At 39.8% G+C, this 24,811-nt stretch overlaps 1 protein-coding gene across 1 annotated transcript in view; it reads left to right on the forward strand.

Moving 5' to 3' along the window:
- IQGAP1 (IQ motif containing GTPase activating protein 1) overlaps positions 1-24,811 on the forward strand; it is a 78,405-nt gene that overhangs the window by 42,687 nt on the left and 10,907 nt on the right. The window contains exons 11-31 of the mRNA XM_075506573.1: positions 795-879; positions 2,014-2,177; positions 2,551-2,711; positions 3,213-3,337; positions 6,926-7,089; positions 9,874-9,964; positions 12,393-12,560; positions 12,922-13,064; positions 13,413-13,583; positions 14,706-14,789; positions 14,888-14,959; positions 15,057-15,126; positions 15,567-15,775; positions 16,785-16,940; positions 17,100-17,263; positions 18,431-18,655; positions 19,923-20,063; positions 20,156-20,240; positions 22,512-22,744; positions 23,536-23,668; positions 24,021-24,123. Coding sequence (XP_075362688.1) covers positions 795-879; positions 2,014-2,177; positions 2,551-2,711; positions 3,213-3,337; positions 6,926-7,089; positions 9,874-9,964; positions 12,393-12,560; positions 12,922-13,064; positions 13,413-13,583; positions 14,706-14,789; positions 14,888-14,959; positions 15,057-15,126; positions 15,567-15,775; positions 16,785-16,940; positions 17,100-17,263; positions 18,431-18,655; positions 19,923-20,063; positions 20,156-20,240; positions 22,512-22,744; positions 23,536-23,668; positions 24,021-24,123 — 2,947 coding nt within the window. The remainder of the gene's footprint in view (positions 1-794; positions 880-2,013; positions 2,178-2,550; positions 2,712-3,212; positions 3,338-6,925; positions 7,090-9,873; positions 9,965-12,392; positions 12,561-12,921; positions 13,065-13,412; positions 13,584-14,705; positions 14,790-14,887; positions 14,960-15,056; positions 15,127-15,566; positions 15,776-16,784; positions 16,941-17,099; positions 17,264-18,430; positions 18,656-19,922; positions 20,064-20,155; positions 20,241-22,511; positions 22,745-23,535; positions 23,669-24,020; positions 24,124-24,811) is intronic.

Raw genomic sequence — 24,811 nt, forward strand, 5'->3', positions numbered from 1 at the left:
GATGAAATAGGTCTGGGAAGATTTTTACCAAGTTTTTTAGTAGCCACAAAACCCAAGTTCAGGTGTTTTCTAAACTGCAAAGTCAGATTGCACGTTCTTCCACAAGGTAATTGAAAGGTCTTGTTACATAAATGTGGTCTGTTGGTGCTTTTGGAGGATTATCATCTTTGTGTGAACTATACGAAGGGTCGTGACCTATATGGCTACTACCCAAGTTATTCAAGCCCTCCTGCTCCCCAGTCACTCAGTCTCATTTTCTGTTTGTATTCATGTGGTCCCATATAATCCAAGAAGCATGTATGTATAAGCTAAAACCGCATGTTGTCTATTTTTGATGTTCTGCTAACTCTTTTCATTGCTCAGAGGTAAAATGGAACATTAATGTGTTGCTTCATGGCAAACTACACAAGTACTAATATCACTCCAGCATGCAGCTCATGTAACAGGGAGTCTTTTCCCACAAAATTGTCCTCTGTCTTAAATGTTTTATAATTTTGGAAGCTGGGTCTTGCCTTTAATTACTGTGTTCATGGGACTGCACTTCTAATACTATAAAAGGGATCAGGTTGTACACATATGGTCTTTCAGCATATGAACAGAGAATGTGGTGAGTAATTTCTGTCTTCCTCACGTATGTGGCATTCTTTGTTTGCAGAAGCTATGTGGCATTAGAGTGTTTCAAGGAAAAGTCGGTGTTTTTTCTTTTTATTGAGCTATTTGAAGTGAATAAGCTAACATCGTTTCACCCTCCCGGTTTGGTTTTGTTTGTTTGGTTTTTTTTTTTTTTTCCTCAGGCTGGCCTTACAGGTCCTCTGCAGAAGGAGGAGTTGCAGTTGGGAGTGGATGCTGCTAACAGGGCAGCACAACAGTATCAGCAAAGTAAGAATCAGCAGAAATTATTGTAGCAAAGTCACCATGGATGTGATCAAAAGGATGAGACAGCACAATATTTGGGTCTATGTGGGGATACGTGACGTCTCTCTCAAACTGTAATGAATGTTCTTTAAGTACTTCACGGCTGTTAAGAACATTAGAGAGATGGTTGCCCTGATTATTTGTAGTGTCTTTTATCCAGCTCTTACAATGCTGCTGGAGATAACAGCATATAATTTGAAATATTAAGAAACATGGAACTTTTGCATCCACCTTAAATAACCTCTTTTTCTAGAGTGCTTGTATGAGTTTTTGTGCTATGGATCTATGAAGGAAATCTGGATTGCTCCATGAGGTGTGAAAGCTAGGTTATCTGCTGACCATTGACATAAATTTTACTTGGTTTGAGCTACAGAACCTTTAACTGTTTTTAAATATCAGGTAGCAAATAAAATGCAGATCACAGTGGCTGATTGTTTTTTTGGTTGATGCTTGTGACACCATGCAGAGCTCTTTTCTGTAGGAGAATGTTCCATTCTGGCTGTGCAGGAGCGATTAGTTCAGTTTGTAATAGGTAGAAAGGAGACTACTAGAGATCTGGGGAGAGAAGGTTTAGAATACAAGAGGAAAATAGTGAATGCCTAATAACTAGGAGGCTACCTTTGAAGTACCTTACCCGTTCAGCATGGAGCTCAGCATTTATTTACCTACTTCTCCTATTTTTAGAGTTAGCCAGCGTGTACCCACTATAGAGTGCCTGTTACTGCCTTGAGCAGGATAGACGCAGACAGGAAGAAAAGGTTGTTACTACTCAACCGTCCAAAAATTTGCAATTATGAGGCTTCTTACTATCAGAAGACAAATGGTGAAACAATCCTTTGATAAGAAGGCAAAAAGCTGAACTGGTTTTAAACATGAGCGTTATTTTAAAGAGGGCATTATATATTTTACTTGTCTTCAGTAATGGAAGACTAACTGGGGAAGTATGGATCAGAAAGCTTCACTCACTTCCTGCAGCTAAGGGAATTAGTCTTTTTCTTGTTAGGTATCTGATTATTGAGTAGAATAAAAGTGCCCTTATTTCTGGGGACTCAACTGTCTGCCTTCCTCGTTCTTTATGCTACCTCTCTGAACTTCTAGGGCTGGCAGCAGTAGCCAAAATTAATTCTGCAATTCGAATGGGTGATGCTGAGAAGACTGTGGCAGAAATGATGAATCCAGAGGCCCAGTTACCAGAGGTTTATGCATTTGCTGCAGATCTTTACCAAAGGGAGCTGGCCACCTTGCAGCAACAGAGCCCTGAAGTAAGTACCACGTTCTCTCTTATTTCTGGAGGTTGGTATGGATCACGGGGCCTACCTTGTCTGTTTCATTAAATGCATTCTCTGGAACAAACCTGTCTTGAGTCTTCGTAGAACTGCTTTGGTGTTGAGTCTGTTCTGATGTGAAGTTTAATCCCCAAATCTTGAGCTACTTGGCCCTGTAAGAGTCTACTTTAATCTCTTACTTGGTGTTCTAGCTTTGTTAATGTACTCATCTTTCTACTTCTATGTCATAAACGTTGTCCCTTTGCTTTGTTATATGTCTGTTCTGACAACTACTCCATTCTGTGTTCTGTGTGCAGCAATAGTTTGTAAAGAGCGAGCGGAATTAATTTGTCGTCCTCTTTGTATGCAGGGTAACCTCACCCATCCAGAATTATCTGTTGCTGTAGAGATGCTGTCTTCTGTGGCCCTGATTAATAGGGCTTTGGATTCAGGGGATGTGAATACAGTATGGAAACAACTGAGCAGTCCTGTCACAGGGCTTACAAACGTTGAGGATGAGAACTCTCAGAGGTGGATATTTCAAGGAACCATGTTTGTCCTTGATGTGGCTTATATTCTGTGACTTCTTGAATTTTTTTCCCCTCTTACACTTTACATTCTTTCTACATTATTTGTTACAGTATTGATTTAATCTCCGTTGGCTCTGGCATCTTGTTTTTCCGATTGCTGTTTCTTACTGGTTTGATTTCTGTGCTGTGTCTCAACGCTTTCTCATGGATTTCATATTAAAGCCATGTTGTGGTACCATTAGGTTGTCACTAATACTATGCCAGCTCATGCCCCGTGTTCTTTGCCCTGGACCCTCATTCAGTGTTTTAGTGCTTTTGTTGATTATTTCACATTTGGGCTGGCCGTCCTCTTTCTCTTCTTCCCCCTTTTTGTATTTGTTCCAGTTTCAACCCTCACGTTACCTCTTCCACTTTGTGTACAATTCTCACGCTGTGTTATGTGTTCCCTGGCCAACTTGTTGCGATGTGATGTTTGTTGGTTTTGGTTTTTCTTCTTTGACAGATATATCGATGATTTGATGAAGCTGAAAGCTCAAACACATGCAGAAGGAAATGAATTTATCACGTGGAATGATATCCAGTCATGCGTTGATCGTGTGAACATAGTTGTGCATGAAGAACATGAAAGTAAGTTTTTTCTGCTCGATTCATGCTAGACTGATCCTAGCTCATAAGGAGTGCTAAAATTAGGTTCATGTCAATACAAAAAGTTATTCATTGACTTGTAGTTGTGTCATACATTAGATATCTAGGAATATCTTAGTTGTGAGCAAGACTTCATGGTCTGTAATATAAAAGGCTTGATAGCAGCACTGTTGATGGAGAGATCAGGCAGTCAGGAGTGTTTGTGATATTGAAATCAGTATCTCCAAACAGTTTATTAATCCTTCCAATGCAAATTTCAACCCATTTTGGATAACAAAATGTGTTGTCTGCTGTCAGTGTCTAGGATTAGTCTAGAATCTTTTCTAATTTTGCTTTGATCCCTCAAATTTAACAAAAATGAGTATTACCAAAATCTCCGAGTTGATTGTAGCCCAGTCTTGGAGTACTCCATCCTCCTTCCTAACTTGCTGCATTCAGTAGAAGTTACTTTTCTTGAAGTCTCATTCTGTCTTTGGCTGCAATCTCTGCCCTCTTCAGGTTTTCCTCTTCTCCCTTTTAGTCCTTCTTTTGAATGTGCTCTGGCCTTTTTACCTTTCCAGTATCTAGTGGAAGTTCAACAGACTCGGTCCAGGGTCCCCCTCTACTCTTTATCTGTGGGTAATCTGACCTGCAAATGCAAGATAAGCTACCCATCTTTGTCTTGATGACTCTCAGATGTAATGATCCGTCAGATGCATTTCTACAGTGGATGAGGAGCTTGAATGAACAACGGAGATGAGTTTATTTCCAGGTCTTATTCTCAGTCCTTTAACTCCTGGCTGTATTAACACTACTTCCAAATTACAGCTTCTTTGAAGATCAGTAGTGCACATATTGCATCAAAGAAACAGGCTTCTGCAGTTACTTTGATTCAGCGATAAATCAACAGAGATGCCCAAAAAAGTTTATTCTGAAATGCTGTCTGTTCAACAGTTATGTATTCAAATGTTTTTGCTTAAAACATTTGATACAGATTTTTCAAAGAACATTTCATTATCTCATCTGTTTGATGCCATTCAGATTCTGAGTTCCAGATATTGGGACCCAAGTCTCAAATTAGAGTTGAAATGGAAAGTGCTGATCTTTTGTAAGAGGTTAATTGCTTTGTTTACAGTTAGTTCCATCAGGAAATTAGAAGCTTTCATTTTCTGTTTTAACACTACGTATGACCACTAGTTCTTAAAACCAGTATCTATAAAAGCTGAAATGACTGATAACTGGCCTTCTGACCAGTGGAAGAAGAAGATGTCTGCACAGCTGTTGCCTTTTAATACGAAATATTGGTAAAGTGCAAAAAAAAAAAATCACTGATGGGATAATATGCAAAACCCCATAGAAGTTACAAGTGTATGCAGCAAGTGCGAGTACGAAAACTTAAATTCTCATGAAGGAAAAAACTCCTGATGCAAGCTGAGAAATGTGAATGGGTGTTAACCTAACTTCTGTGCTTCTTCTAGTTTTGCTTTTTTTTTTCATTTCTATTTTTTAGTAGTGTTTATGTTAATAAGTGTCTCTTAGCAGTGATAAAAGACTGGTGTCGAGTGTAATGATGAAAACTTCAGCAAACCAGAAAATTGGAGTAATTCTGCTTTCTCTAAGACAGTATTAGTTGACTTAAAATCCAGAGTGGAGATAGAGGAGTCTTTGAAAATAGCACAATTAAGCAAACTTATTCTTAGCTGGATCCTTGTGAGGTTCTGTATCAGGTGGTTTAATTTTCTATTAATTTCTTTTCAGTTTCATTAAGGGACCATAATTTTTGGTTATGACCACTACTGAAAACCTCCTGCATATGCAAGTAGCATGACATTTACTTTCAAGCCATCTTTGTAATATTTAGCTCAAAGCCTTGTATCATAAGAGGAGAGAGATTTGTCACAAATGTGGAGGTGATGATAAACTTTATCTTGTACACTGAGACAAACAGGTGTCTTCTGCCGCTTTTTGCTGCATAGTTGGTGAGTTGTGTTTCACCTCGAAAAGACTTTATACTCTAGAGAGGGTTAAATTTTAATTTAAGAGCATGCTATCTTGATTAACTTGTTTCCTGGATCTCCAAATAGACACTGGATTTCCTGTTTGGGTCACATGAGCAGATTTGTTGAAACCACAGAAACACAGACCCGCACCAATGCATGCACGCACCAAGATGCTAGTTTCATAGTCTCTTTTCTATGTAAGAGGTCACAGCAGAAGTCTAAAAAGGTCATGTAGTCCCAGCACCCTGTTTCTTATAACACTCCTCATCCTGTAAAAAAAGGTGAAGAAAATCCTGTAATGAGATAAGCTCTTCTTGCAGGGAACTTCTTACTACTTTGGTCTGCTTCATGTATGCCCTTATGTAAGGATACTTTTTATCTCCTATCTATGAATAGGTTAAATTAGTCTGAGAAGGTCCTCAAGGCATATGGGCATATATTTTTCATTTCCACTATCCTTGTAAATAGTTTCAAATTAAAAAATGCTTTCTAATGAGGAGCTGTAACATACTGTTGTTCCGTGGAGTGGTCTTGTCATGCCCATATTAGCAAACTAATCGGAGAGAATTACTGCTTACATTCTGTGCCCTTTCCCAAGTCAAACAGTTATATCTGCTTTTTGACAGACACCATGCCATCATTTTAGTGATCCTGGTTCTTGCAGTGTCCTCAACATGTATTTTTCCCTAATCTCTATTCCATCCAAATACCACCTCTTCCCTGAGATGTTCTGTTTTTCATATAAACTTTTGTTTTGTGATTCTCTTTCTTGTGTAGAAGAAGTCACAATCTTCGAATACGTTAACCAAAGTTGGAAATCCCCACACTGAGCTCCTTACTTTTCTTTTGTCTAAAAGATCTCTTTGTTCTGCACTGATCAAACCGTGATTTGAATTGATCCTTCTTTAAGCAGGGAATTGAATCAGATGACTTCTAGGGTCCATCTCAACCTAAGTTATTTTGTGATTCATAGGAGATGGTTGCTGTAGGTAGGGCATGTATGATGTAGACTCTGTTCACACTTAGCTAAATAAAAGATACTTATTTTTGTTTGTTTAGCTGAATGGTAAATTTTACTGTACTTGAATAGCATCCACGTCTTTGATAATACAGCTAATACTACATATGTTTAATAAAAGAGTTTTCTAAAATACAAAGTTACTGTATAATTAAATGGCATTCCATGGAGGTCTTTAGCTTCATGTGAAGATTTCTTTCTAGAGAAGCCAGAACCTTGGAAAACTGTAACCTATGAACTATGGCCATTTGGGCTTTGATAATTTTCTTTTAGTGGCTCTGAGCTGGATGTCTGAGGACTCAATTCTGTCCCTGCATGTGGTCTCCCTGAGTGATGATTTTTTTTTTGTTTGTTTGTTAATTGCAGTGCCCAGGCATTATGACTACTTTAAGGTGGAGAAATAGTCTTGCTTTCTTTACTAGTAAATAATATTTTCCATTAAAAATATTGCAGTTGTCAGCCGATACCTGGTTTAGGAAGGAATAACTGCATTTTTCTTCTGAAGTAATGCTTATGATTATTGTTGACCAAAAATGGAACTTTGTATTTCTCCCCCTACGCCTTCCTCCCTAGGGATTTTGGCAATTGGTCTTATCAATGAAGCCCTGGATGAAGGGGACACCAAAAAGACTATTCAAGCCTTACAGATTCCTGCAGCAAAATTGGAGGGCGTAGCCCCAAAGGTAGCACAGCATTACCAGGATACACTACTTCGAGCCAAGAGAGAGAAAGCACAGGTGAGTGCAATTAAATGCACCTCTTGGAAAACCTTTATATCTGTGTAATGAGCTTATTACTGGTCCTGAAAGCCAGGAATCAAAACTGGAAGTGGAGATCTGGGCATTCTGCATACCCCATCAACTGATTCTATCCAGTCAGTTTGGATCTTTCTGTACTACAGAAAGAGGTTTGCAGCCAGACTGTATGAATCTTCAAGAACTACAGAGATGGGTATAAGGATATTAACTGCATGAGATGGCTTGCTACAGCTAATCCTGGGTCCAGAATGAGATATGTATCTTGTTTGCAGAGAAATAATATGCCTCATCTGTTTTCGCAAGGAGACCATGTTCATTCTAGTTCTGAACTTCTGAATGCAAGTTTCCTGCAAGCTTAAGTAACTTTTTTTAATGTTCTTTGTTAAATGTAGTCATAGGCATAGTTATATACAGCAAAAAAAGTTTCTGAAAGTAGAAAAATCTTTTAAGTGGTAAATTAGAAAAAAGAAGTGAAGCAAAATACGTGCTGCTAACGAAATGTATACTGATGCCCATTGTTCACCTGGTGACGCTTTTATTGCTAATGATTTTTTGAGTGGTAGTTGTCTTTCGTATTAGCCAAGGACTTCTACCTACTTGTATATAGTTGCTGCTGTCACTAACTGACTAAATGTGAAGGTGAAGATGGGGAGAGGAAGAGCAAGTCTCATCTTACAGGTTTAGGAAAGAGGATGAGAGTGCACGTGTGTGTGTGTATGCAGCTGACTTTGAGTAGTGTGGATGGGATACTGATGTGTGGTTTTTTTTTTCCTCATCTATTTACAAAGTAGCAGCAGACATCTCTGCTTTCAGTGGCTTGAGAGTGTTTTATTTTTATTTTTTTCTGCTGTGGAGCTCATTGCTCTAAGACCAATGCAGAATTTTGCATAGAGACCAAGGTCTGGATTGTGTTGAACACTGGGGGTTGTTTTGGTTTTTGTTTGTTGGGGTTTTTTTTTAACTAAAGGTAAACCCACAGGATAGCGATAGCTGAAAACTGTATGCATTTCTGACAAAAATCATTAAGCAGCTTCCCCAAGGGCCCTGAAAGGGTTAATGTTCCTCAGGAACCCATTTTGTGCTGAAGCATTTCCTCCTGCTGAGTCAGAATGAAATAATGAACTCTTTTTAGTGTTCGCTTAAGCTTGTGCCAGTGCCAGGCTGTGCTGGTAACTTCTCTGTTGGTGTGAAATTACCTTATTTAGGCATATGTTCAGTTTAGGGCTCCTCCTAGCAGCACGGCAGTAATTTTAGAAATTGAAAGATCGTACTATAAAGTAACATCGTGGGGAAAATAGTCACTATCTGAAGTCATCTGTTACTTACTAACTAGTCATTTCTGTACCTTGGGGCTGAGAGGGATCATAGTTCATCACAAGATGTTGTTCAGTTGCTTATTTGAATAGGGAGTGCTGTATGATGCATGTTCCTCATGTGATGAGGAGAGACAGAGAGAAACAGTAGACCCTGTAATATGTTACAGTGCGTGTACCTTCTGGAAAGCCTGCAACAGTAAATCCATAGAAAATGGATGGTCTCGGTAGTCTTTGGGTTGCCTTCTGCTGGTAGAGATTACAGTAGAGGAAGTTGTTTCTTTGATTATTCTCCCCCACTCCGTGGACAGGAATTTTGCTGTTGCTGGTCCTCTGGTGGGACTACCTGGGCTTTCAGATGAAATCTGCCTGTGAAAGACATGGTAGTCTCTTGAATGAAGTAGCATTAAGCCTGTTGGTTTCAGACCCACCAAAACAGTGGGAAAAATGTGGAGAACATGTCAGGAAATGTTCACTTTCAGTCTGGCCCTAAAGCTCTTGAACGCTATAAATAGTGGCTCTTTTGTGCAGTGTGATTATTATTCCATACCAGAAGTAAGTGTTTCCTGTGTTCTATTTGTACAATGACAGTTGTCAGAGGGGTGGCAGTTGTGCCTTAGCATTGCTTTCAGTAGTTACCTACAGGAAGCAACAGTGGGTGGGGAGAAGCTACGCTTGGCAACTGCTGGATCATTGTTCTTTATGTATATTTTGGGACTTGCTAAACACTTGTCTCTTTCCTCTTCTCAAATTTCTGCATGTAACATTAGTTGATCGGATTTCTTCAAATCCCAGCCAAAATACAGTATACTGTGTGATCACTGCTCCTTGACGAGCGATCCGTTAAAGACTTAAAACGTGGCTTTGACTGTTGTGCATGTACACCCAGCCACAATATGTACGATGCTTTTTGGTTTGCTAGTTTGTACAGGCTTGTGCACTTTTGTGGGAAGGGATGAGAACAGCCTCATGTGGCATTAGTTACCCGAGAATTTTTAGCTTCTGCACACGGACGTGCATTGGCAGCTTTTTGTTCCAAGAACTCTTTGTAGCCACATTCTGTCGAAGGACTAACTTGTGTTCCTGGAAAGTCATGTCCTCTTAGCAAGTACAGCTTTAGGACTAACCGGTACGAAGTCCTTGTCCTTGTGTTCTCTTTGCTTATTGGAGTGATTCCCATTGACAGAATTTCTTCTTCATTCTGTTTCCTGAAAAGAGTTTTTGACTGGGAGGAGGTACTGAGTCTGGTAATGCCATAGTGGTCTCTGATAGTCACAAATGCACATGATATCCTTGTGTTGTAATCAATTAGGCTGAAATGCTTCTTATTCCTTCTGATACAGAAAAATACTATATTGGCTATTGTTGAGTACTGGTTATTTTACTTTGCAAAAATAGTGATACTTTTCTCCTCACGCTGTGTATATTTTTCTCCTCATATTCTCTTCAGGACACACAGGATGAAACAGCTGTCCTTTGGCTAGATGAAATTCAGGACGGGATTTATAGGGCTAACAAGGACACAGAGGAGTCCGAGAGATGTAAGTATTGTCGCACAATATTGCTATTAATCCCCATTATCAACCAAATACTGGTTACTTAAGGAAAGGTAGGGAGCTAGAAATGTCATGTAAATGTGGCAAAGGAAATCAAATGCGCTTGTGCTTCTGGTGTAGTAATTTTTCTTTGAAGAGTGAATGTCAGATTCTTCAAATATTAAATTTCTTATCTTTTGGGGGGATATGCCATGTTTCCAGTTCTGCGTGTGGCCATGTTACCTCATTGGGCAAATCTCTATGAAATTGTTTGTCATTTGCAACTAATGGTGTGTCTGTGGGTGGTTAATTAGGTATGAGAACGTTCACATGCACAACTTAAATGGTGTTTTCCGGTGTGTATTACCTTTTGTTTGTGTGGCATGCTGTTGTCTTGTCTCAGTTCTCTTAAGTATTTCTAGACTACCTCGCATCTTTTTCAAATACAGACAATAATACACATCAGTGATATCCACCTTTGCTCCTTAGCACGGTTTGCAGGTGGACTGGCCCGCCCATTATTACATCCCAGTCTTTATTATGATGTCTTTTCTGTCTCCAGAAACAATGAAGTAATTACTACTCTTTGCTTAACTTTTTTTTTTGTGGTTGTTGGGGTGTGTGGGGGTGTGTGTGGTTTTTGTTTGTTTGGGTTTTGGGTTTTTTTTGTTGTTGTTGTTCCTGACAGAAACTTTCTCTTTAACAAAACATGAGGGTTTTTAAAGTCTTCTGATATATTCTAATAGCCTGTTCTCTGTATATGCTGTTTGTTGGGTACTGCATGCTGCAGAGAGCTTGGTTTTTATACATTTTAAAAATATGATATTGTTCTATTTGCACTTACTCTAAATCTTAATTTTCTGTTACATTTAACACTTGCACCTGTCTGCTTGTTTTGCTTGATTTGTACAGTATTAGTAAACTGATTGTTTTCTCTCTTTATAGTCAGCTTATATTTTTCTTGATTCTGTTTCTACATCTCTGGTGTGCTGATAAAATGTCTTACTTTCCACTTCCAAAGCTTCTAATTTGATGTTAGGCTGATACTTAAAGTTATCCAAAGATGCACAGTCAGTGCCTTCGGATTTTGCTTTGAATAGGCAACTGTACTGGAAACTGAAAAGTGTAATCTGAGTCTGGAATCTCTCTGGTGCCTTCTGAAACAGGTTGTCCAAAGACACTGTGCAATCTCTGTCCTTCGAGACTTTCCAAACTTGGTCAGACAAGGCCCTGAAGTTAGCCCAGCTTTGAGAATGGCATTGGACTAGATTGCCCTCCAACATCAGATCTTAATGAATATGTGCATCAGATATGTAGATTTCTGACACGGTTGATTCCTCTCGTCCCCACTCTGTCGGTGCAGCAATGAGCTTGCTTTTATATTTGTGCCTTGTCCATTTGTGTTCTTTATTTGTAGATGTTTTAGAAGAGAGAAAAATCAACAGGTTCACAAAAAGCTTTCTAATGAAAGAACCAGTGAGTTCGTCGAACTCCATAGCCTAGTTCAGTTGTTCTTAATTACATTATTCTGTCAGTGAATTAATTCCCTGTCAACTGCCTAAAAAAAAAAAAAAAAAAAAAAGGGTCAGGGGGAGTAGGGCAGAGCTTTACCTGTTCATCTTACTGTTTGTTCCCAGCAGTACCAGTGCAACTGTTTCACTGTTTTCCCACCCACTGAGCACTTTGGTAAGGCAGCAGATTGAATGTCATGCCAAGGAACATTTGGTCAAAAGCAGGATTAAAGTGTGTGCCCTTTAAGCCTGAATAAGATCTTCAGATACCCTTATCTATCCATGTATGAACAGATATTTTTGCAGTCTTACCTAGTGCTGAAAATTACTGTATTTCATGTTTGCTCTGTCAGTGTGATTCCTGTGCTGTTGTGAATATGTCTATTCGAGTTGCAGTTCTGGAGTAGCCCTGGAATGACATGTTGTTATTTTTCTCTTCCTTTGGCCCCTGTCTTTCCCTGATCAGGTTTTTGACTTGTTTACAAACTACTCCATACTTTTTTCACTAGGGATGGATGGTACTAGTTGTTGAAAAGGCCCCTTTTGAGTTGTGACTGGCTCTGCCAGAAGAAATTGCCTTGACTAAAACGGATATCAGAGTAGAGCTAAAACATGGTGTGTTGTTGAGAAATATTGGTGGTAAATCAGCACCGTACTGGGACTCGGGGCACACAAATTGTGTGCTGTCAGGTGCAGTACCACATGTGGCTGGACGCTCTGTACTGAAGAGGCCTCTATACTGCAAGTTGTCTGATTTTGGTTTTTATTTATATTTTGTGTTTATATACACTTAAATATTTGTGCGTATACACACAAAGTAAGTGTGTCTTCATGTTGCCTTGCTCTATTCTGTCGTTCTGTGTTTGCTGTGAGTCACCGAGCCCCTGAATGCCAAGATAACCTGCTTCCTTGTGTTATCAAAGTCTCCTTAGGAATTCTGGCCATTAATGAAGCAGTAGACCACGGTGATGTTAGCCAGACCCTGAGTGCCTTGCGTTCACCGGATGTTGGGCTATATGGAGTCACTCCAGAATGTGCTGAGACGTACCAGCGAGAGCTGTCAGAAGTCAAGAAAAGAAAAATAGCAGCAGGTGAACCTCAAGTAGCTAACTGTTAGTGAAATAAATTCAAGACTATTGCATGTGGAATTGGAACCAGAGGTAAAAAAAGCCCCTGGAGAGAAGTCTTGTGTTACAGGTGGCAATTGTGGATGCTTTGTGAACTAAGGTTTAAAAAAAAAAAAAAAAAGTGAATAGTAGAATGTTCTCCACTTGTAGAATGTGTTGTGTTTAGGTAGTTCTCGTATGAGTTCATTAGGGACTTGGAAACATTCCTCCTCTTGCTTGGAGGAAGGAGCATCTGTATATGGATTTCCTAGTTGTAACATTTGCATGTGGGAAAAATAAGACATTTGTCTGGTTTTGAGACTTACACTGCCGTTTCTGCTCGTAGGGGGCAATGGCAGTGAATGGGTGAAACACTGGGTGAGAGGAGGCTATCATTATTATCATAACCTGCGGACCAAAGAGGGACGATGGGATGAACCAGCAGAATTTGTGCAAAATGACACACAGCTGTCACGGGAGGAGATACAGGTAAGGTAGATAACACATGCTCTTTCTCTGAAAACTTGACGTTCCTACCGTTCCCATCCTTAACGCAGCTCTAAGAGAGAATGCTTCAATGCCATAGTCATGTTAACAAGCTTAGTAACTCATTTATTTCACTGAGCATCATCAGATTGTGTGTGTCAAAACTCCTTGGCCCATTTCAGAAAAATTCATCCTGTCGGTAAAAGGGTACAGGACCATGGTGTTGTGGTTTATTGAAAGGCAACTTGGAAGTTTCTCATAAGCACAGTACAGAAAGCTGATGTTTCTTCCTGTTTCTTCTCTCTCCATTCTCTTTTTCTGGCTCTTCTTCCTACCGTAACACTAATCCAGAGCACCATATCTGGAGTCACTGCAGCGTACAACCGAGAGCAGTTGTGGCTGGCCAATGAGAACCTGATTACAAAACTTCAGGCTTGCTGTCGAGGATATCTTGTTCGCCAGGAATTCAACTCAAGAATGAATTTTTTGAAGAAACAAGTCCCAGCAATCACTTGCATTCAGGTAATGATATCCTTTAATTATATTTGAAACTTGTACTCTGCACTTGTTTTCTATACGCAAGCTTATTAACAGTTTTTGTTCAGTTCAAACAGTTAGAGCACACAGTTGTCTTCACCTCATTTTGCAAATTATCTAAAGGTGTCTCCTTCTCCCAAAGAGTTTTGGGTATGTTATTTACTTTTCCATGTCATATATAATCAATAAAGTCTTCTCAGGCAGAACTGGAGAGAGAAAAACTTACCTGAGGAAGCCTTACCTATCATTTTATTATCGGAGTCAGTGTTTTGGGAATAGGGCAATATGAAGTGTGTCATATGTCTTTATGGTGATAATACCATGTGATGAATTGCTACTGTGATTCCTCATGAGCTGAAGAGAAACAATGTGGTTTTCAGTATTCCTGAGTCAGATTCTTCTTCTCTTCAAATTTCTCCAGGGATTTGGAGGATTGAGGACCTGAAAGAGATGGTGGGATAATTCAGCATGAGGTTGGGCGCATTTACAGGAAAACAATGAAAAAATCTTTCTCTGGTGTTGTAACTGAAATGTGTGCAAATGAAATAGATGCTTTGCACCCTATTACCACTTTATTATTTGAGGAGCATATGTGTGTTTTTCTGCCTCAGTAGCACGCACTCTGTGTGTATATTTGAAAAAAAACACCACAACAAAACCCCCAAAACCACTCCCAGCTCATTAAAAGAACACTCTCTCCCTTTAAGTGTAGTCCAGTCCCTTGCCGAACTTCTGTTCCAAGTATCAGTAGCAGTGAGTCTGCTCTGAAGGCTTATAATGTTACATCACTGTTCGCACCAGCAGCAGCATCTAATGCATGATCCTCATGTAGGACAGTTTCTGTCAACCTGACTGTTTAGCTGTATCTTTGATCTCTAACTGCTTCAGAAGGCCCAGGCTCTTCATGGGGTAATTTCAGGTGTCTCGTGATTACAGTTGGTGAAATAGTTAATGCTTCACACTCTGTATCTCTTGATAAGATAAACATGTCTCCCTCACGTTTTACTTAGCCAAAAGGGAAGTCAGAAGCTGAGGAGCAGAAAGAAGCTCAGATATGTAATTACTTCTCTTTAATAAGAAAAGTAAAATCAGTGTGCCTGTTTTCAGTCCCAGTGGCGTGGCTACAAGCAGAGGAAGGCATATCAACTCCGTTTGGATTACCTGCGAGCACAAAAGGACCAAGTAGTGAAGGTAGCGAAGGCTCCCTGCTGACTTTTTTGGTAAATCTTTTGGGTAGTGAACTTTGTAAGAAAGGTTTTTATCTGAGTATTTTGGTTACCCTTCTATAGATTCAATCAATGACCAGGATGTACCAAGCCAGAAGACGTTACAGAGATCGTCTGCAGTATTTCAGAAACCACGTAAGAGGCTATCTTGTTAAATTAATTCAATACCTGACTTTTGTACTCTTTCCAGAATGAGGTCAAGTGCCTTTTTTTTTTTATTTTTTAATCCTAGATAAACGATGTTATAAAAATTCAAGCCTTTATCCGAGCAAACAAAGCGCGAGAAGACTACAAAACCCTCAGTATGTATTGCCAAGAGGATAAAACTGATGTGCCTTGAATCTGTATTTGCAAGGGATGTTGCTAGTGTGATCTATAATGTCAAGACAGTTTTGAAGAGCAATTGGGATGAAGTTGGTAGGGCAGTGTGGAGAGTAGCTAGTTCTTGAGGCTGAAGGAAAACTTGATTGCAGCTGTTGCTTTTGCTGCTGAAAAATAGAACCATAGCTTTGCAATGAACTTTAACAGTGTGGACTACCCTAGGCTGATACTGACTTTGTTCTTTACTGTTTGCTTCTCTTACCGTTTACTTAAAAGAAGAAATTCAAAATGTCAGAAGCTGTTTAGACATGGTGGTGCTAATTTTGTTCTGGCTGCTCCTTGACGTGCTGTTTAAACATAGATAAGGCAGATAGATATACTTCTGTTTCCTGTCCCCTGATGTTTTCTTGCCTATTTTTAGTTAATGCTGAAAACCCACCTATGGCTGTGGTTCGGAAATTTGTCCACTTGCTCGATCAGAGTGACCAAGATTTTCAGGAGGAGCTTGAGCTAATGAAACTGCGTGAGGAAGTTGTAACCTTGATCCGATCCAATCAGCAACTGGAAAATGACCTCAATCTCATGGACATCAAAATTGGGCTGCTAGTGAAAAACAAAATTACATTGCAGGTAGGAAATGGGGGGCCAACTACAGATTGAACTGAGCACAGTGGTAGTTAGCATGGAGAGCTCCTGGCCTTGGAGGTCAGTTGCTCAGGCCCAGCGGAAAACGTTGCCCTAGACTTGCAGATTTTTACTCCCAGTACGTTCTTACTCCATTCCACTAATTTAGTATGTATCCCTAGAAAGAAAACTTTAGGAGGAGAAGACCTGAACCTAAAAAAGGCAAATGAACACCAGACTATCTTGACCTAATGAATGCAACAGTTTGTGTGTTTGAAGGCTTTGAGAACTCTGTTTTGTCGCTCCTTTGTGGTTAAACAAGTGACACGCCACAAGCTTGCAGCGAGGGGGGTGATTTTGGAGGCAGGAGACTTGCTCGTGCCACTTGGTGTTTGTTGGTTAAAGGAGGCCCCCTCTATCACTTGGCTGATGTGATTAATTTCACAAAAAAAAAGCTTTTGCTGATACAGCATTGCCTTTTCTTCAAGCTGAAGTTCTGGCCAGCTTTTCATTTGGTTCTGGATGGCATGACACTAGGCTGCTCCTCCCAGGGTAAAATCTTGATTGGTGTAGTGAAATTAATCTTGGAAGGAGGCTGCAGCTTTTGGGGCCGGTGCCTGCAGTGAAAAGTGCCATTGCTGTTGGAGTACATAGAGGTAGCGAGCTAGCTCTATGAGTGTGAAACAGGATTTTTAGATCTTAAGCCCAGTTTAAAAAGGAAAACATTTTCAAGCATCTTCAGGATGCTCCCAGCTCTGATGATAATTGCTGCCAAAGTGACTAACCCTTCTAGGGTTTCGGATAAATTCGGGAAGTCGGGGACAAAGCAGAACACGTACTTCCAGTCAGAGAAATTGCTGCCGTAGCAAATAATGCTTCACTTTAATAGCCCCAGGCATACCTTGACCCTGCCTTTCCCGGTACAAGAGAAGTGGGCTCTCGGATGCAACTGTTTTCCAATATTGCCTGTTATAAAATACTTGGAGTGGAATGTGTCCCTATTCTTTCTTTCCAGGATGTTGTTTCTCATAGCAAAAAACTTACCAAGAAGAACAAGGAACAGCTCTCTGACATGATGATGCTGAACAAACAGAGGGGAGGTTTGAAAGCTTTGAGCAAAGAGAAGAGAGAAAAGCTGGAAGCTTATCAGCATCTGTTCTACTTACTTCAGGTAGGCCGCTTCTAACGCTACTTGGTAACCTCTTGTCATAGAGACTTATATGTCTTGGCACAGTCTTTGCTTATGCACTGTAGGTTTGAGCCACCATAGTTCTTGGTGACACTGGCCTGTGTGGATATGCACACTAAGTAATTTTTCTTGTTGTTGTAGACTAACCCAACCTACTTGGCCAAGCTGATTTTTCAGATGCCTCAAAACAAATCCACAAAGTTCATGGATTCTGTCATCTTCACGCTGTATAACTATGCATCCAATCAAAGAGAGGAATACCTGTTGTTGCGGCTTTTCCAAACAGCATTGCAGGAAGAGATCAAGTACGTGGCAGCATATGGCACATTCTTGCTGTTGAATCAGTTTTGGCAATTTCTCGAATTGAGGCAGTTTTCACGTTATGTCTCATGCTAATATGCAGATAATGCTAAACTGTCCCTTCATTGTCCTCTTCCCATTTCATATCTATTCTTAACGTAGTCTATAAAGGAGTCGTCGAGTACTTCCATTGAGGAGGAAGGCTTTTTACTTCAGCCAAGATTTCACTGCTCAACATGGCAGCTACTTTTAATCTGATGCAAAGTCATCCTAAAATTCAGTCTAATCTCAATTCTTCAGTGTCTGGTTATAAACACCTCCAACAAACTGCAAACTCAGGTCAGGTTTTACAAGCCAGAGAGAGAACTAACACTAAGCTTTCTGGATTTCCAAAAGCTGATGAGGAGGCTGAAACTGAGAGGCTTTGTTGTTTGCCGTTTCTGTTTACTGTCAGTGCTAGGGACTCTGGCTGTCCTCAACACTTAGGAGGAGCTTGGTATTACATGACTACAGTTCTTTACAATGCAGAGCTGCACAACTTGCTGTGAGGAAAATGCGCAATAAAATTTTTGAGGAACTACTCTTCAAGCATTCTTTGGAATGCTTTTTAAGCGTGAAGATTAGTATAGGCCCTGAAACAAGTAACAACTTCTAAAAGAGACTTTTTTTTACCTTGAATTCATGCCTGGAATAGTAGTCCAGGGAAACGTAGACACTTCGTTCTCTGCCGCTGCGTTTCACATAGCGGTATGCTAGGAGTGGCTTTTGTTGTCAATTACTTGTTTTCTTATTTTAAATACTGGAAGAAACCTACTGTTCTTTTTCTTCTGTACATAAAACATGCCCTGTTTCCTTTGTATTTTTGAATTGCGCTCTCAAATAGAATGTACAGTTGGATTTACATTAACTGTCGTTGAGATGGCTACTGGCAAGTTGCATTGGAATTCCCAAACAAAGGTCATAAGTTTCTTGCCTCATCTGTCTTGAGAAGTGTTCCAGTATTATTCTTATACAGTGTTGTAATTTATTGCTGTATTGAGATTTTAGTACGAACTCATGATCTGCTACATGAGGGTGATGCTCTTTAACAGTTTCTTTTATGCCGAGAAATGTATCTAAAGCTGACAGAATTATGCATACCTCATATTTCATATAGATTCTTTCTTCTTCAGATCAAAAGTAGACCAAATACATGAAATTGTGACTGGGAATCCTACTGTTATTAAAATGGTGGTAAGTTTCAACCGTGGTGCCCGTGGTCAGAACGCCCTGAGGCAGATCCTGGCACCGGTTGTGAAGGAAATCATCGATGACAAATCACTCAATATCAAAACTGATCCGGTGGATATTTACAAGTCTTGGGTTAACCAGATGGAGTCTCAAACTGGTGAGGCCAGGTATGGGAACTGTTACTACTGTGTTTTTCTAAACATTGCTTGGCTGCCTTACCCTGCTCGGTTAATCATTCCAAACCATCCTTGGCTTCACTGCATGCATCTGTCCACTTGATACTGGCTTTTCAGTCTCCTCAAGACGGCTTTCATCTGAGAGTTCTAAAGATCAAGTTCTGGCGATGGTGCTGAGGGTATTGAAAGGGAATCTCATTAGGAGATGGAAGAAGAAATGCTCTTTGGTGTTTGTCTATGTTGACTTGATAATTAGCTATAAGATGCCCTCTAACCTAAAAGAAATCATGGTAAGAAAAAGTATTTGGAAACGGTTCTGTGTCAGGCTCTGTTCATGTTGTATGTAGCCTGTGCAAACTTCGGTACTATTTGCAAGCCAACAAAACCTCTTTTGCTGGAGGAGAAGCATGACACTGCAGTTCTGTTACTCCTAACATCTTTCTCATTAAATATCAGCCACTGATGACAATTGGATTGTCCCAGATGGCTGTGTCAGTCTGGTTTTTTTTTTTTTTCTTCCAGTGCATGTGGTTTGCTACAACTTGAGGTTTCTATTGTGTTGGGTTGTTTTTTTTTTTTAACATACTTTAAAAAAAAAGCCATACAAATGAGTGAGTTTCCCCATTCAAAGCAATCTGCAGTCATATGTCTTGCCATACACCTGGTTCAAAATTCTGGATGTGTTTAAAAATGCAGGCAAAGGTGTGTGTTCAGGTCCTTCTCTTTACATGAGATTTAGGAGACGCTTTTACGAATTATCTGCTTCATCTGTCTGTCTTCACTGGAATACCATGCAGTAATTTCAGCTGATGGAGAAAACGTAACTACTCATTTGGCACTGCTTCCCACCAATACCACGTTATATTGATTTTATGGATACAATTCTAGCTTATGGCTTGTGTCCAAGCTTTTACCATCTTAATGTTCAAATGTGTAGCTTGCTTTTTCACACAGTTTATTTGCAGCCTGAAGTACTGCTACACGTCACAGATGGCACTTTTGCCTAGTGTGCATGCTGTAAAAAAGATACAGTTTTGAGTTAGCTGGGCCTTTTCTCACAGTGGCCATTGCAAGGGAGAGTAGAGGAAGTAAAAGCAAGAAGTCTTCAGCTCTTCCAATGCCTAAAAGGTTAATTGAAGGCAATGCACAGCTCTTGGCAGCCAAGTGAATACAAGCTTGTTTCCATGTCGAGCTAGAGATTCTTTAAATGTGCTAGCCTGAGGGATACTCACGTTCAATGTTTGACTTTTTCAAACAGCAAACTGCCGTACGATGTTACACCTGAACAAGCTCTAAATCACGAAGAGGTGAGGACGCGCCTGGATGCCTCAATCAGAAACATGAGGACCGTGACAGACAAGTTCCTGTCTGCCATTGTTAGTTCAGTGGACAAAATCCCGTGAGTCTGGTGTACTACAGTATTATCCCTGAGAAGCTGTTGGTGGGTTCATGCTTGCAGCAGTTTTATTTGCCCTTTTCTTTCTCTCGAAGTTATGGGATGCGTTTCATTGCCAAGGTACTAAAAGACTCCTTGCATGAGAAGTTTCCTGATGCTGGCGAGGATGAGCTTCTGAAGGTGAGGATCTGAACACCTTTGTGAATAATTGTCAGCCAAATTGGCTGTGGCAAGCACATCTCATTCTTCTCCTTTGTTGGGTGAATGCGTGGAGAGGAGTGCATGTAAACCTATATAAAGCTTATTTATTTACTTCTACGGATAGAAAATGTTTCACATTGGGCTTTTGATTGTTAGCTTCGTATACGTCACCTGAGATGTAATACATTGTTCAGAAGGAGCTATCCTGTTGCTTCTGCTTTGCTTTTAATATCTTGGGCATTCGGTCATTTAGGTTTCTTGACTTGGGGTACTCTTCTTGCTCCTAGAAAGTAAACCTGGGTTTTGCTGGTATGATCACAGTCAGCTGCTCCTTTCTTAAAGAGACAATGTCAAGTTAAAAAGTTTGTATGCAAAATTCTGATATTCCTAATTCCCCTGTCTGTTAACAGTCTAGGATATTTTGACAGCACCATGTAGAAAGTCACTTTCCATGATGTGTAGTCAGTTTTGTATTTTGCATTCCAGTAGGTTTGGAGAACTAAAAGGATCCTAATAGTAGGTACTCTCAGATGAGTATAGCTTTGGGGTTTTCATTGAAATTTCTTTGTTTTCATGGCTTTTGGTAATTGTGAAGGACTTTATGTCCATGAATGCTTTGCTTGTTAATAAAACAAAGGTTGGATCTTGGAATACTTGACAACGTCTCTTTAAACTTCTCTGCCTCTGCTTCATTAGAAAATAATTACCAATCTGAATGCTGTTTTCTTCTCTCTTCTAGTTCTGTGCTTTCCCATTCTGAGACATCGATTCTTTCTATGCAGGTGAATTAATTTCTTCCATCTGTAAATTTAGGTGGAAAACTGCGGTTTTTGTTAATCCTTGTGGAAACAATGTAACTGTCCACATGAAAGTCAAAACTGCAGTTGTGTGCAATGACTACTCATAGATTTTTTTTTTTTTTAGCAACCAAAGCTACCCATATAATACACTGTTCTTCTCCCCTGACAAGTTTGAAAGTTATTAATACAATTTCTTTCACAGATGTGTTTTCTTATTACTGGTAGTAAACGGCTTTGACTGTTGTCATCCCATGACAATCTGTGAGAGTACAGCAGGGGCTTGTGTGAAACAGTTGTCAAAAACATGACCTCGCTGAAAGCGGTTAATAATTTCTGGGGCTGCTCAGCAATGGCTAGATTTTTTTCTCTCTGGTTTCAGCTGTTTGTTCAGACCCTGATCTCTTCCATGCATTTAAGTCATGTGGCAAGCAGCCGAAGCCAAGATTCAGTGACCTGGCCCTCTGCAAATTTCTGTGAACCACCAGAAAATACTAGATCATGTGGTGTGAGAACTATTGCTTTACATCAGCATGTTGGGTTAATTCCTTTTCACTGCTGGAATTACTTTTGGCAAAATGTCAAATACAGGTTAGAAGTATATTTGTGAGCATATGGATAATGTGACCTCTTTATTTTTGGTTCCTTGAAGTTTATTGCTGCTCACATTTGACTAGGTAAATTGGAATTTGAAGTGTCAAATGCCATTCGTCTTCTGTACTTCTGATTTTCTTGCCCCTGGATTAAATGGTTTCTCGGTTACTCTCGCTAACTTTTAACTGGGAGTCTGTGCATGAAAATGTTGCTGGCTTATTGAAGAACTATTCTGAAAGAGAAAAGGGCTTTGGAGAAGGAATGGAAAGTAGTTTCCTCAGTTTAGCTCCTTGGTGTGCCATGCTTCCTCACCATTTTTGTTTTGCTGGAGATGGCGGCTGATTCTGCACGCTTCTCTAAGAATTAGCTCTTGTTGCATATTGAAACTGCATTACCGGGTTCCTCTATACCATCATCGTTCTGCCCTCTGTTAGACTAACTCAATTATGTTTAATTCTCCTGATAGGTTGTCTCATGCTCATGAGTAGTCCGTTGGTAACTTGTAATATCTCCTGTCTGTACAGTTTTATAAGTTAAAGTTTTAAATGTTTTTGCATAGGAATATCTGCTGCTGTATTGTCCTGTGATTAGCAGTGCTCAGTCTTCCCTCTTTGTGTTGACCGTCCTATTGCATCTTAATGATTTTATTTGTTTATTTATGTGTGTATTTTACACTGTAGATTCTTTGGGATAGTATGTGCTTGTATACAGCAGCACAGCAGAACCTTTGTCTTGGAAGGGGCCTCTGGCTTACAAGAAAATAATTTATCAAAGCACAGTCAGAGTAGTTTCAATAAATCCACTTGGGTCCTGTACCATTGTTTCTTGATGTGTTTCTTCTCTACTCAACTTCTCCCAGATTGTTGGCAACTTACTTTATTATCGCTACATGAATCCAGCCATTGTTGCACCAGATGCGTTTGACATCATTGATCTTTCAGCTGGAGGTCAGCTGACCACGGATCAACGCAGAAACCTCGGTTCCATCGCAAAGATGTTGCAGCATGCTGCATCCAACAAGATGTTCATGGGAGACAATGCGCACCTAGGCATCATTAATGAATACCTATCACAGTCGTACCAGAAATTCAGGTAGAATACCTTAGCTAATTAAGTTGGGAAGTTTGGCAGAGGGTAACATTGCAAGTAAAAAAGGGGTAATAATAAATTTTGAATATGATAAATTCTATCTTTGTCAAATATGCAGTCTGTTGAAAATAAAAGGTTGCACTCCAGACTGGCGTAAGCATCAGTGGCAATGGCAGATAGAATGTGTACCTGGAATTTATGAACGATACATTGTAGGTTAATGAGACTGCCAAGTCAAGTATTTTGACTTAGGAGTTTCCAGAGTAAAGGTTGCTTTTGCACATGTTTATTGTGATACTTTGGATGTGGACAACTAGAATGGACGTACATTCTTCTCTCCCATATGAACCCTGGCTCCACATGAAAACCCAGTGGTGTTCAGGAATAAAGCAGGTTGGCATTTAGCTGCTCATATAGTTGAAGTAAGCTTTTGTTCAAGAATTGTCATCTTATACCTCTCTGTTTTGGAAGAAAGAAAACCAGAGATTGCTGGGAGCAAAGGGTGTTACTGCAGTGGAGGCAGGAGGGTGTGCGAACAAGGTCACAAGAGCCATAGACCAGTCCTGTGAATGTTGAAAATGAGCCAATGTCAACGTGGCCAATGTCAATAATTGAATTTACTAGATTACTTCTGATGTGTTAAACTAAAGCTGACGAACTGTAGCATGCTGTAATGTACCATAGTTTAAAGAAAGGAGACTACGCTTGGGATTATCATGGGGAGTTAATGCTCTTGATACATCACGTGACTCTGAGTCATACTGATTCTTCTTTTCTCCTCCTTTTTTCTGAAGACGATTTTTTCAGGCTGCCTGTGAGGTTCCTGAATTGCAGGATAAATTTAATATTGATGAATATTCTGACTTGGTGACTCTCACTAAACCAATTATTTATATTTCTATTGGTGAAATCATCAATACACACACTGTAAGTATACATCGGTCACAGTTGGTCCTTATAAGCAGTGCTTACAAAGAAAATGCTGCTTCTGGCTGAAACGCAAAGTTACCAAATACAAGGCTGGAAGTTGTCTTTTGATTGTGGTGTGCAACAGCTTGTCAGTTTATAGAATTAAGTAATTTTCTTGTGGCTTCTCTAAGTTTCTTTTGAAAGTATTTGAGCGCGTGATAATGGCACAGCTTTGAATGTTGATATTGCTGCTCTGGAGTTCAGTAAAATAAGATCTTTTTCTAAAAGATACCAGCTCAAAGTAATGTAATGTTACTGTCTAGAAAAGGATGTACAATTAACATCATAAATGTTCTTTCTGTTCATCTAGTTGCTCTTAGACCATCAAGATGCAATTGCTCCTGAGCACAATGATCCAATTCACGAGCTGCTGGACGATCTCGGAGAGGTTCCTACAATTGAGTCCTTAATAGGTGGTCTAGTTTATTGTTCTTAAGAAATATATGATATTACCATAAATGATTTGAAGTACAGTAAAGGAACTATCTAAGCAATCCTCACAGGTCATCTTGGAGGACACGCTCTAAAAAGCAGCAGCAGATTTGTTCCCATGTATTCTCTCTGACTGCAGAATTTGTTACGCTGAAAAAAACAGGGGTTCTTTCTCTTCTCCTCCTCACCCCCCTCACCTCACCCCACTCCAGAAGTTTCTAGAAGATGGATGGATATTCTGAGATGTTTCTTTGTTCCATTACGCTGGAGCCATTTCTCTCTGTGTGCGTGTCCCCATCCCAGCTTGTTTGAAAAGATCTGTCCTCCATTCTGGAGATCTGTACACATTCCTTTCAGAGTGTGGTAATAAGTGTATTAAATGACATGTGTCATTTAGGGATCTTCGGCGTTTTTTATACAGGGGTCTTTGGCATGTGGACAAATAACGTTTTTTTTTTTCCCCTCCTTTAGAGTTTTTTTTTTCTATACGTTAAGAATTTTATCCTATTTCTTCTGGCTGGGGGAGGAAGGAATTGACTTTACTGATCTGTGAAAGTTTTCTAAAAAGCTGAGCCATGGTTCACTGCTTCAGGATATAACAAACACGGTGGAAAGTTGCACAAGCCTCTCTCCTTCCTTGGTTTCTATGTTGTGGCGATTTGAAGCATG

This window comes from Mycteria americana, chromosome 6 (genome assembly GCF_035582795.1).
Source record: "Mycteria americana isolate JAX WOST 10 ecotype Jacksonville Zoo and Gardens chromosome 6, USCA_MyAme_1.0, whole genome shotgun sequence".
Classification (NCBI taxonomy): domain Eukaryota; kingdom Metazoa; phylum Chordata; class Aves; order Ciconiiformes; family Ciconiidae; genus Mycteria; species Mycteria americana.